Raw genomic sequence first — 13,739 nt, forward strand, 5'->3', positions numbered from 1 at the left:
TGGGGGGACAGGAGCGAGGTGGGGGGACGGGTGGGAGGTGGGGAGATGGATGGGAGGTGGGGGGACAGGAGCGAGGTGGGGGGACGGGTGGGAGGTGGGGAGACGGATGGGAGGTGGGGGACAGGTGGGCGCAGAGAAGGAGACACCCCCAGGCTCTGAGCCCCCAGTCCCTGCCGGAGCAGAGTCAGTCAGGCCTCTCTGGGGTCCTGTCTTGATCTGTGAGTCTGCAGCCTCCCAACCTGCTTGCCGGGAGCCCTCGGAGTCCTGCCCCGCTGACCCCCGACAGTGCGCTCACAGGGGCGTGGGCAGTGTTCTGTCCCCTCCCTGTCTGGTCCTGTCACATGGAAGCACTTCCAGATGCACAGCCCACAGGGACGACGGGAGAGGGTCCTGTGGACACGGCAGGACCTGGGCGACAATGAGCCGGGGACCTGGAGCTCGGAGTTTCTGGCTTCACAAGGGATCGCACCCCCGACCGTCTGGCCCAGTGCAGCCTCCCTGTCTGGGAATGCAGTCCACTCCGCACTGGCCAGAGCACCAGGTCAGTCCCAGGGCCCCGGGGAGAGAAGAGATGGCACACAGCTCGGTGCGGACACAGGGCTACAGCAGAGGGGACCAGAGCTAGCTCTGGGAGGAACTTCCCGATGGTGGGAGCCCGTCCACCTGAAGCAGGTGGTCCTGGGATGACAGCAGCAGGTTCCAGTGCAGCCTGGCCCGGAGGCAAAAGAGGAGGCGGGCAGAGGGGCAGAACGTCCCGGGGGTGAAGGGTGCAGGGAGGGGCCAGGGGCCGCGCTGGCTGAAGACGACAAACGGCCTGTGAAGGAAGCCTGCCCTGCTCCCCGAGACGGTGTGCGCACAGGTCCGCCGAGTCCACACGCTCATGGAGATGTGTACACACACACACACACACACACACACACACTTGCAGGAAAGCCTGAAGGAAAGATAGGAAAAACAGCCCGGGGATGGAATCCTGCAAACCAAGATGGCGTCCTGCTTGGGCACGACTCCCACAGGCCACTGCTGTGTCCAGGGGCGGGTTGGGGGACAAGCCCGTTTGAGAAGAGTCATCAGTGGACTTCCCAGGAGGGAGAACCCTCTAGTGTGGCTTCCCGGATCAGAGTGGGCAGCGTCACACAGGAACGTCCCGTCTGTGGTCACTGCCTGGAGACGTGAGGACAGAGGACCAGCTCTCGGCCCAGGGCCTGGCCGGGCAAGCCTGCACCCACGCCTGGGAGTTCCCCGCCTGTGTTTGTGAAACCGCACCTCCTGGACCCTCCAGCATCTCAGGACCCCAGGCTGACAGCGAGGGCAGGAATTCCTCCATCCGCCTCCAGCGAGGACAGCGGGAGGCGGGGGGCAGCCCAATGGAGGACCTGGCGTGGGTCACAAATCAAAGTAGCACACTTACTTCCTCAAATGAAATGCCTGCAAGCTGGGAACGGGCAAGGGGGGACCGGCTGGGACGGAAGAGAAACCCAGACAGAGAGCATCAGAATAAGCCTGTGCAACCCGCAGGAACTCCGCTCCCATGCAGCGTCTTCAACACACGGAACCGCAGAGACCAGAGACGAGAACACATGCACGGTGATGCGATTTTAGGAAGATTTTTAGGAAACTTGTGGCTGAGCATGACCGCTGGGCAATACGGGCACAGGAGCAGGAATCTCCACCGGTCGGCGAGGCCTGCTGTTCCCACCTGGAGGTGCTCACCACCCCACCGCCCGGAGGCCGGGGCTGCCGCCCAGCAGCACAGCAGGGCTGAGGTTCGCTGCGGAGGAGCGGGGCCCCCAGCCCGCCCAGCCCCGAACTTACTCCATCTCCGGGCGTAAAGGAGAGAGAAGTGAGAGGCTCGGGGGGGCCAGGCTCCCGTGTGGCACTCTGCTTGCTTCACTCAGGTGCACGCCTGCCGCGCAGGTGCCCAGGGTGGGATGTGGATCTCGCTCACCTGGAGATGGAGCCTGGAGGACACGCCCGCTGTGGCCTCCAGCAGCACGCCATCCTCCTTCCTGGTCCGGAACATGAGCCCCAGGTACCAGGGCACGGAGACGGTGACGTCCAGGTCACTCCAGGACACGACGCTCTCCCCGCTGAAGCGCTGGGGGTGGGGCATGACTGTGGGCACAGACGCCGAGGCTGCTGAGTCACACAGGCCCCTGAGAGTCCTCCTCCGCTGCAGGGGATGGGGGTAGGCTCCCGGGGATGGGGACAGGCTCCCGGGAAGGGGACGGAAGGAACCCCGGGCCTTTTTCATCTGAATGCAAAGGTGGGTCTCAGGCTGGTGGGCACTAGCTTTCTGAATCCAGGAGCCACAGCTCTGCAGAAGCCCACATTCCCCAGGACACTGGCCACCCTCCTGGGGAGTGAGGCTGAGGCCTAGGGGGTCTCAACCACAGCCAGTGTACGGTCAGGAGCTCTTAGGCTGGGTGGCAGGCAGAGTGGGACAGCTCAGGAGACTGGGGTGCTGGGGGGCCCTGTGAGCCAAGCCTATCTGTCACAGCCCACACCTGCCGGGTTGAGGGCCCTGGGGCCTGGCAGGGGCTGTTCTGAGTGCCATCCCCCAGTGGGACAGGGTGAGGTGGCAGTGCACCCTGCACACGGGGTTTTCTGCACACGCACCTCAACCCTGCAGCCTGACCGACCTCAGCTGCTATCTGGGGTGAATTTGCAACCCCCAGGCTCATGGGCCACTGTTTCTCTGCTCCTGGTGATGGCACAGAGATGGGAAGGCTGCTGGAGGCTCCCAGATGGTTTGGGGGAACCAGGGAAGTGGCAATGGGGGGATCTGCAGCTTCAGCCAGTCTGTCACACTTGGAAAAGGTCCGGGTGCCAGACAGACCCGTAGGCAGGCCTGACGCCGAGTCAAACCAGCTTCCTCATTTTGCCTCCAGACGCCTGCGCATAGCAGGCAGTGGGCCACCCCAGGACCTCACCCTAATCGCTCCAGGTGGGACTGCACGGTCATCAAGACGAGGTGTGAAAGGCCAGACCAGCAACACAGGGCACGCCAGGTGGGGCCGCCTTCGGAGGCGACAGCCTCATGAGCACCAGGCATCTGTTTCCTGCTCTTAGGAACCCAGACCTGTTTTTCCTGGCACTGTCGAAGCCGGACTTGGGGCCTCCATAACAGGAACCCGGGGGCATGGGCAGCCCCGCTGGCACTGTGTCCACCCAGGCATGCCGCCCCTCCCTGTGACCCGAGCTTCCTGCACATGGTGGTCAGCCGGGACTGGGCCTGACCAGTCCACAGGGCCCGGACGAGCCCGCCCACCTGCTGCCCGGAAAACAGATCTTCAGGCCTTGAAAGTGCACGGTGCTTTGTACACAAATAATCAGGCCCTGCCCGGTAAGTCCACCCTGACAAGGATTGTGGCTGTAACACAATTCCACGTCACGTGCCTCGGCCCCAGCAGTAACAGCCCTGGGCAGGGTGGACCTGGCGCAGGTAAGCCCCGCCTGCTGGCTCCACCCCTTCCCCCTGCACCGACCCAACGCTGCTCTCCTCCAGAACATTCTGTCCCGGTTCCCACCTATTTCTGCTTCATCGACTCCTTTGAGAATTGTAGAAAAGTCGTGGACACCATCCCCCTAAAAGAGTCACACTGGAACCTCCAGCCCAACCTGTGGGGCGCAGGGGCCGAGGTGAGGGGCGTCTGACTTCTACAGAGAGGCCGTGGGCTGGGGCCAGAGGGCGGCTCCAGGCAGCACTTCTCCTGGCCATCGACTTGCTACTGAGCTCTGGGCATTTCCAAGGCGGACCCAGGGAGCACGCCCAAGCTTATCTGGCTTCCATCTACCCCTTTTGGTTTACCTTAAACTTGAAGAGCGTCAACGATTTTTAAAATGATGACTCTTATTTAACACTGCATTGCTTCAAAAGGAGCGAACTGTTTAAAACCTGCCAGAGTCTATAACTGCAAGGGTGGGGCTGGGGAGAGGCCCTGCCTTTGATGCCCACAACACGGTCCAGGAGGGAAGCAGCCAGCTGGAGGACCCCCCCCACCCCGGGGCGGTGAGAAGGGGCATGGGGGTGTCGAGCCTGGGAACCTGCCCCTTCAGGCCTCGGGATGCCTGTGAAGCCGGCTGCCGCCACCAAGAGGCCCAGCCAGGCCCCACCTCCCTTCTCTGACCCTCCTGGGCTCCCAACGTCATGCTGGCCCTGCTCAGACAGGGTGCTGTGTCCTGCACACCCATCCTGGAGCCCCCACCCCCGCTCCAACATCCCCCGCCCTGGTGCCCCCAGGAACCCTCTCAGCCTCGCCCCAGTCCAGGCCCTGTGCCTGCTCCCACTCGCCACTGGACCCAGGCCTGGGGACACACATGCCCCTGGAGGCTGCGGGCCCTGGCGGTGAAGCCCCACCCAAGTGGCCCCTGCCCCGAAGCCAGCCTCACCTTGCTCACAGTTCTTCCCGCCAAAGCGGAGCGGGCACTCACAGACGTACGTGTTCCAGCCGCTGACACAGGTGCCCCCGTTCTGACACCAGCTCCCCTCGCAGAAGTTCCTCTGGGCAGTGCAGCCTGGAAACAGAGTGCGTGGCATGGTCCCGGTGCGGAGAACAGGGGCAGGTGGGGGCGCGGGGGCACTGTCACTGTGTCCTAGCACCCACGCTGTGGGAAACGTGCCCAGTGGACACAGTGGGAGGGCAGGCAGGCAGGCCCGGGATCCCCGGAGCATCAGAACATGAGACCTGAACTTGCACGAGGCATGCTGCCCACGTCCAGAGACTCTGGGGCTCCGGGCCATCCACCAGCTGCCCGGGCCATCTGGTGACCTGCTCAAGGCCCTGGGACCGAGTGACCAGGTCCAGCCGGGCCCGCCCACAGCTTCGCCGCCACCCAGCAGGACCCCAGACTCAAGAGCAGCTGGGCGCACATGGGCTTGGTCCCAGGAAGTCACTTCCCAGGACGTGGAGGCGGCCCTCCCGCGCGGCCGCCGCAGCCCCCCACAGCCCCCCCGCACCCCTGGCGGGTGGCCCTGCCTTACCTGCCCTGGTGCCGTTGTTGGCAATGAAGCTGGCCATGTCCACCTTCCTGCCGTCGATGGACAGGTTCCGCATGCAGCCCACAAACTGCCGGTTGTGCACGGGGAAGTCCTCGGGCAGGTTGGGGACGCCCCCCAGGAGCAGAGGGCCCGTCAGATCCAGGGACCTGTGGAGGCAGCACCACCCTCTGTGACGGCCGGGTGGGGAGGGGCAGCCTGACCTCACGAGGGCCTCTGCCACTGGGCACGCTCGCCGTCTGAGCGGGTGGAGGCCAGGCAGGCAGGTGGCCGGCAGGTCCGAACACACCCAGCAGATCCTACATCTGGTGCCACCCCTGTGCCCTGGTTTCCCCCAACTTGCGCCAGAGCCTGGCAAACTGGATGTCCTGGGTGGCTGCCCCTGAGTCCTGCCGCCAGTCCACACGGGAACAGGACGTACAGCGCCACATTCCCCTGGCCTCCAATGACCTGGAAGGGAGGTCACAGCAAACCAGGACCCTGGCTCTGTAGGAGCAGCCACGTGGCTTCGGGCAGGGGCCGAGCAGCTCCAGGCACAGCGGTCTTATCAGTAGTACGGGCGTGGCCCCACCTCCATCTCAGCTGGGGGATCTGACCAAACAGGCCTATTTCACACCCAGTGCTCAGGGTAGACCAGGCTCATCGGACTGCGGTCTCCCAAAAGCTTGTTAAATATCCCACCAAAACACAATCAGGAATGACTCGAACAAGAACCTTCGCTCTGAGGTTTGAAGCTGGTGTTACAAAAATAGAAACACGGCAACGGCCACCGAGGTCCATGTCAGCACCTCTCTGCCCTGAGTTAGGATGGGCCCCAGGGGACCTCTGGGCCAGAGGGTGACACGGCCACTGTGATAATGGAGGGAGGTCGCTGACTCAATGCTGAGTCATGGGGACCAGTACTTACGAGGACCAAGTCAGGGATGCATGGAGACAGGCCTGGGGATGGGTGGCTTCCAGGGCCAGCAAGCTGGCCATCACATCCCTGGGGCTGGCCTGGCTACACTTTGGCAGTTGTGTCAAAGGGGACTTATTCTAGAAAGTTCTAACGTGTTGGAGGAAAGGGGACAGAATCTGACTCCAGGCAGATCAGGGCCGCCTGGGCGCTGGGCCCAGAGCGCCGTGTCGGGGACCCGCCCAGTGGAACCCCTTTCGGAGCAGTGGCTGTGGCGGGTGGACACGAGGGCCCCCCTTCCTGGGACACTCACTTCTTGGAGCCGCTCTGAGTGCCCTGGGCTGCACAGCTGTAGTTGCCGACAAAGCTGCCAAAGCGCACGGCCACGGCCGTGTCACAGTCGTCCACGGTCACCACCGCCACCTTCTCCCCGGACGGCCCGTGGGGCAGGCCCAGGCGGCCGATGTGGGGCTGTGGGAGAGAACGCACCAGAGGCGTCAGCGGGTTCTCCAGCCCCGGCACACGCCCGCGCCCCGCCGGGGGGGAGGACACGTGAGGGGAGGAGCCCCCGGCCTCGTGGTCAGTTAGTCCCTGAACCAGCTGTACTGGGTCAACAGTGAAGCCTCCAAATTTATGTTTCTTCCCAGACCAGAACGTGACCTTATTTGGAAATAGGGTTTTGCAGGTGTAACTGGTTAGGGTGAGGTCATACCACGTAGCAGGGTGAACCCTTATCCAGCGTGACCGCTGTCCTTGTAAGACACAGAGACAGAGACACACAGGGTGTCGTGTGACAGCGGAGGCGGAGAGGATGCCCTGCAGTGATGCGGGCACAGGCACCAGCCAGGGGGCACCCAGGACCCGGCGCCCCCAGCATCTGGAGGAGATGAGGAGGACCCTTCCCTAGAGCCCACGGGCAGCGAGGCCCTGCAGGCTCCTCGGTTTCAGACTTCTGGCCTCCAGAACTGGGGGGAATACATTTCTGTTGTCGCAAGCCCCCCCGTTTGTGGTATTTGTTAACAGCAGCCAACACCAAAGCCCTGGGACCCTCTTGAATGTCAGAGTCTGCCTAAGAGTCCAAGTGACGGCCGGACCCGCGTCCACACCCCTCCTGTCCAGGTCCCTGCTCACCCCTCTGGGTGCTCCTGGATGCAGGTGCCCCCGGCCCCCATATAGCATGAGGCTCCCTGTCCCGGCCAGGAGGCTGGGGACCGCAGGCACTCACGTCACGCCTGGGCTCATGCCTTTCCTCGCCCTGGAATGACCTGACAGTACCTTCTGCTGGTCCGGAGTCGACCACCACTTGTGTCCCCAGCCCCACCCTCCTCCCCTCATCCCCTCTGCGGCCGTCCCCGCGGTTCTCAAATACTCTGTCTCCCTGCCCAGGGCTGGTTGTAAGAACTCCTGTGGAATCAGTGACAGGGCACACCCTGCTCACTTCTGAAAGAAGCAGGGTCCCTTCTCCAGGAGGCTGTGCTTGGCGTCCAGTGACGACCCTCCCAGCGGGGCAGCCCCGCCCATCTCTGGGCGTCTCTCACGGGTCTCTGGGCTGCCCTGGGGGACGCCGAGCACGTTCCCCCTGACAGCCCTCGGGCTCCTTCCAGCAGGAGACAAGGAGACTGCTCATGCAGCCATGTCACGTGGGACCGCTGCAACATTCTGGAAACGTGGTGGGCAGGCTCGGGCTGGGCCAGGCCACCAAACTTCCTTCCCCACCTGTACAGCCTGGATGACAAGACCCGCATTCTGTGACAGGCTTGTGGGTTAGCCCAGATGACAAGCGCAAAGTGTCACCAAGCCTCACCATCAGCACGTGACACACAGTGGCACCTTCTTCCTCCAAGAGAACATTTTCTCCAAGTCCCAGAAGGGCCCTCCCATCACCCCTAAAAACAAGGGCTCAGTGCCTCCACTTCATAGCTCTGGGGTCAGTTTGAGTTTATAACTTGATGCAATTTTATGCTTCTCTATAATATTGGAAATAGGTAGTTGTAAAAACATTGAGAATTTAATTAAATCATCCTTGATGTCTTTTAGTAGGAAAATAACAACTACAGAATTTATTCCAAATCTTCCATTTTTAATAAGAGCAATGATTTATCCATTCAACTGAGGACACTGGGCTGAAAGGCAGGACATAGAGTTTCTGGTAGCATGAACTCAGCCAGGTAGCCAAGCTGTGTGACTCCAAGAAGTCTCATTCACCCTGGTGGTCCCCATTGGAGTTGTGCAGTGCACAGCCTGCACAACTGTACGTGGCAACCCCAGCTGAGACTTCTGCTCCCCCTTGGCCAACCATCTGACCTGGACAAGGCCCATTACTATACCTCAGTTTTTCTGGCTACAAGATAAGAATTTAATATTAGAATATCAATGTTCTCTGTGTTACAGGGACTTTGAGGCTCACATCAACATGAAACACAGGAGTCTCCCCTTGAATCCTTCTTAGGTAAATCCAAGGGAGAAGGCTTTTACCATGCCACCTGATATGGTAGTCCACAGAAAATCCTTTTCATTTTCTTTTACGTCAGTTGATGAGATCACAAGGTCGGCTAAGCTATATCCTTAAAGACTTCACCTTCAGTTAAGCGACAGTTAGATAAGTATAAAAAATAATCTGTTTTCTCGCTCTGTAATAGCAGCCCGTGTTACAGAACACGTACAAGTGCCTATTACGAGATGCTTAACTATTAGGTGCGATCCTGGGGAAAGAACCGTCCCCTAGCTGTGCGAGCCCCGTGTTATCTTTACAAGTTATAATTTACATTTTTGGGGATGGGTGTGAGACTTCCAGAGGGAGGACGAAAACAGCACTTATGTTTGGGAAGCTCTAATGAGATGGAGCTGCTGTTTACAAAACTGCAATTGTTGTAAATAGCTGCTCATCACCCGCGGCCCAGCGCCACGGGATTCAAGCAGCAGCAGCGGGAGAAAGAAAACTGGAGGCGAGAGACAGAAGAGTCAGCGTCCGTGCTTAGAGCAGCACTTGCTGCCGTGAGCCGGCCCCCTGGGGAGACAGAGTTCAGTCTGGCGTTAGCTAATTAAAGCAGCGAGCGTGACTTTCAGGAAGACAAGCATCGCCCAGCACCTGCTTCTTGGTTCCTACTCCCAGACCCACCAGCCACTGGGTCCAAAGAGACGGCCCTTTGGCCTGCAGAACCAAGCATCCTGAGTAAGAACTGAAAGCATGAGCAGGAGGGACGCACAGTGCGGTATCAGGGAGAAGCCATGCATCCGAGGGCCGGATCCCAGCTCCGCAGCATCCAGACGCCCCCCACCCCTGCTCACACCCCCCCAGAACCAGCAGTACCCTGGCCAGTCTGCCCCACACACATGCCAACTATCCACGTACAGTCAGTGTCACCAACAGAACACAGAAGCACGGAAAGCAGCCATGGGTAGCAGGAAACAATGCTGCAGGTGACTCAGGATACAGGGATGGGGGGTCCTCAGAGGGTTCAGCAGACACACCACCTGACCTACAACCCTACCTGCTCCCAGGTATAGACCCAAGAGAACCACACAGGGACTCAGGCAAAAACTTGTTCACAAATGCTCATAGCAGCACTGTTCACAATAGCTGAAAGGCAGAATACCCCCAGAGTCCCTCAACAGGTGAATGGATAAACAGAATGTGGTATATCCATTCAATGGAATATTATTCAGCCACAAAAAGGAACGAAACACTGACACACACACTACAATGTGGATGAACCACCAAAACATCACACTCAGGGAAAGACGCTGTCACAAAAGGTCACATGTTGTACAACCCAATTTGCAGAAAATGTCCAGAACGGGCAAATTCATAGACAGAAAGTAGATTAGTGATTTCCGGGAGCTGGGGTGGCAGGGGAATTGGGAGTGACTGCAAGAGGTTCCGTTTAGGGTGATGAAAATATTTCAGAGCTAGAGAGAGGTGGAGGTTGTGCAACATGGGGAATGCACTCAATGCCGCTGAACCGTTCACTTTAAATGGTTATATTTTATGTTATGTGAATTTCACCTCAATAAGAAAAAAAAACTAGACAGGCATCCACCACTCCTAATGCCCCCTGGCCACTCTCTACCTGGATAATTTGAGAAGCTCCTTCCCCCTTTTTATCTGTGAAATGGGGATAAAATGCATTCTGGAGGCTTCTGGTCAAGACTGTCACAAGTACGCTCTCCGTCAGGGTTGGGGTGTGCAAGGCAGGGACACAGGCAGCCCAACTCAGGCGGGGAGGGGACCAGAGACGCCAGCAGGTGCCTTTGATTTGGGCTCAGCTCATCAGTTTTCATCCAGGAAAGACAATCATGGCTGGAAGGCCAGGACGGAAGGGAACCTGGAGAATCAGGAGGCGGAGGCAGGGCCTGGCTCCGTCCGCAGGTCCACCTCTCATATGCGCCAGAGGGAAATTGATGCTGGCGCTTTATCCAGCGCCCTGAGGAAGAGCTCTGGCTGTGCTGGCCCCGGGGGTGCGGAACGAAGCATAAAGACCGAGACAAAACTGCTCCTTCATGTTTCTGAGATGACATTGCCACACATTTGCACGAAAGAAAAAGGCAGCCTGGGAATACAGGGGCCACGCGGCAGTGGACGGTATCGGTCAATTCTTGGATAAGTGGGGTGCCAGGCACAGGCAGGGCGAAGGTCGGAGTCCCTGCACCATCCCTCCTGGGGCTCGGCTGTGTCTGGTGGGGCAGCCATCCTGGCCGAGGACCCCTGTCCCCACTGACCCCGAGCCCTGCCCTGTAGTAGCCAGGCCCAGACACCCAGGGGCCGAGAAAGCCGGCACGAGATACGTGAACTGAAGACACAAACCAGCTGGCAGGGCCTGCCGGTGGTGCCGTCTGCAACCCTAAGTGTGCACAGGCCGCTATGGGGCAGGTGGAATCGGGGCCAGCGAGGACAGCCGCCACCTGAGAAAAGTCCCAAAGGCCCGCGTGTGCTTCGGGGGGACGGGAAGCAACAAGTTTGCGAATCTGTGCAGATGTGAGTTCCTGGGGAGTCCATCAAGTCATCACTCGGGGTCCGTCCCTTTCTGTTTCCCTTTGGCTTCTGTCTTCTCCCCGCACAGGCCCCACCCTGGTGTTTCCATTTAGAGGCTCCGAGCAGCCCGAGGTGCGGTAGGGGGGTGTCTGAGAGCACAAAGGCCTTCGGTTCTTACGAAGCGCTCACGTTTCTGCAGCCTTTAACCCGCTGCGGACAATTCCTCGTCGGGAAGGCTGATGGGAGTTCGATTTCAAATGCTGGACGCGGGAGGGGGCGCGGAGGGGGGCGCCTGGAAACCGGACACCAGGAGGGGCAAGTCCTGGGAAAGAAATGGATTCCCACCCTGTGTCAGAAATGATTAACTGTCTTGCTATCAAAGAATTCACAGATGGCTGGACTTCAGGAATGCCACAAAGAGTCAAAATGTAGCATTGAACATGTACTAGGAGGCCCAGACCCGACGGGTGGGCTTGCTGAAAGCAGCCCCCCAGGTGACAGCCACACCCAGAAATGTGGGCGGGCAGGACCCCGCCTGTCCTGGCACAGAGGCGACGAGACCCCCTCAGAAGCAGGACCGGTGTTTCTCGGAAGCAAACCGGCAGATCGTGTCAAGAGGAGGAAACATCCAGACACACGTGCTTCCAAGATGCAAACCAATTCCCGAGGAGCCCCCGACGGGACTTTGCAGGAACACGGACACCAGACAAGGGGGCGGCCTCCCGGAGGCCCGGCTCGGGCCTGGGAGGGGCGCGCACACCTGTAGGCAGGTAACAGGAGGTTCTAGTGGAGATGCTCTGAGTCTCAGCCTCCCTGCCTGTAACACGCAGGTGTGCAGCCCCTCCTGCCCTCCAGGCAGGCCGCGGCCCTCCCGGACCTCCCAGAGGTCTTTATTTTGGGAGCATTAAAAAGAAAAGACTTTTAACAAGAGTCAGAACCAGCTGGTCACCTTAAAAAAAAATCATAGCCAAGCCTTCTGCTTCTCAGGCAAGACGGTCAGTCCAGCTCCTGACAGCTCTGGCCACAGGTCAGAGGAGCTGCGTGATTTCCTGCTCAGAAATGGCAGCCCCTCGGGCTGCGAGGAGGAGGTGGATGGAGGGGCGCTTGTGCGCTTGGCGCTGTGTGCAAATAAGCATCTCCCGGCGGCCCCGGTGGCCTCCGCGGGGCTGACTTTTGTTCTGAAAAAGACCTGTGGGCCACGGCGCCAGCCCCTCACTGGGCCCAGCCCTCACCAGACAAAGGCTCCTGGGTCCGCGTGAGGGAGCCGGGAGCCTCCCAGCTGCTGTCCCCACAGGGCCCGGCCATCGGGGCCAGGCCCCCGTCCGCAGCCCCCCGGACCGGGAAGCCCCCCCAGGTTCACTGGGAACTGGGGGCTTCGTGCAGATTTGCCTGCAGGAGGTTTCTTCTCCAACGACAAATGAACGGCTCAAAACTGGGGGTCTTAACGTTTAAAGAGCACCCTCTTGGAAAGCTGGGGTAACACATTCCTTCTCTTGGGGGCTCTGTGGACAAGAAGCCGCTCAACACAAGCTGGGGGACCCCCCCCCCGGCATCCCATGAGAAGCCCCTGCTCCTGTGCACGTGGGGGCTACGAGTCTGACCTACGGCTGCTCCTGGCTGGACCAGAGACGGGGCGGGCACCCTGAGCAGCCGTCCCTTTGGGTCCTCTGCGTGGCACGGGGTCCGGCGCCTCGGAGGGGCTCCTGGGCCGCAGAGACGGACTCTCTGGGCTCAGCCCACACAGTCCCAGGACAGAGAGGACAGAACGCTTTGGGCAGTGGCAAAGTCACTCTGGGCGTCGAGGGTTCGCGGGTCACAGGTCATCTTTTCAGAAAGCCTCCTCAGACAGATGGACAAAGACTTTCAAGAAACACGCACACTTACACAGTCAAGCACTCCCTCATCGTGCGGACACACGTGCACACACACTCCTGCAAAGCCCCAGCTGCTCCTACTGGGACCCCAAAAGGCTCCTTTCTGTCCCCAGAGTCTGGACAGCGGCAGAGAGACCCCCAGACGCTCAGCTTCTCCCTTTAGACCGCCAGGCCTCCCACGCGCCTCGACCCTCTTCTGCCACCAGACAGGGAGTTGCCGTGAAGCCAGTGGCGCCTGGGCCCGCAGGCGACTTTCCATGACAGGCACGGCACACAGGACATAGGGTGGGGCTGCGTCCCGGGGACGGATTGTTTCCACAGCAGGTGACTCTGCCGTCTGATGAGGCCGTGTGTGCAAAGGAAGCAGGCGGTTGTCCCAGCTCCCTGGGCTGCCAGCAGGCAGTGACCCACCTTTGGGGGACCCCTGCCCGGCTCCACAGAGGACACTCAGCAGGCCCTCCTCAGCCTGGCTCGGTTCCAAGGGAGGCGGACGCTCACTCTCAGACGGACGGCTAAACTGAACGCTGTCGACTATGATGTTGGATGTGGACTGACTGCCCACGGGGTCAGACCCAGCAGAGGCCATTCCCGTCCCGAGAAACTGGCTGAATGAGCAGGAACCTCAGCTGGAGAGAAACCAAATGCCTCGCACCCCAGACTGGAGACCTGAGTGGTGAGCCCACCCGGTAGGAAATGAGTGCGGCGCGGGGACCCAGGGACTCGTCTCCAACAGGTGTCCACTCTGCCGCTCCGGTCAGCAGGAGAAGCAAGGCTGAGACCCCAGAGTGGACGGGGGGCGGCATCGAGCCTGCCTGGCTGTCTCCACCAGAAAGTTCAGTGTTCTTGGCAAACGCTGACCAATGCTTTAAAAAAGCTTCGCTTCCTTATCTTGTACATCTTTAAAAATCAAAACAAAAATGGTTTATAATCCCATCACCCAGATGACCCCTGCTGTATTCTTTTAACAAAACCCAGCGGAAACTCTAACTTGAAAAGACA

General features: G+C 59.9%; 1 protein-coding gene across 2 annotated transcripts in view; it reads right to left on the reverse strand.

Moving 5' to 3' along the window:
- Window positions 1-13,739, reverse strand: part of CELSR1 (cadherin EGF LAG seven-pass G-type receptor 1) — a 134,547-nt gene that overhangs the window by 40,605 nt on the left and 80,203 nt on the right. For both annotated transcript variants that reach the window (XM_074375748.1, XM_074375747.1), the window contains 4 exons: window positions 6,208-6,365; window positions 4,985-5,148; window positions 4,393-4,518; window positions 1,949-2,115 (listed from right to left, as the gene is read on the reverse strand). In XM_074375748.1, coding sequence (XP_074231849.1) covers window positions 1,949-2,115; window positions 4,393-4,518; window positions 4,985-5,148; window positions 6,208-6,365 — 615 coding nt within the window. The remainder of the gene's footprint in view (window positions 1-1,948; window positions 2,116-4,392; window positions 4,519-4,984; window positions 5,149-6,207; window positions 6,366-13,739) is intronic.

Source organism: Camelus bactrianus, chromosome 12 (genome assembly GCF_048773025.1).
Source record: "Camelus bactrianus isolate YW-2024 breed Bactrian camel chromosome 12, ASM4877302v1, whole genome shotgun sequence".
NCBI lineage: Eukaryota > Metazoa > Chordata > Mammalia > Artiodactyla > Camelidae > Camelus > Camelus bactrianus.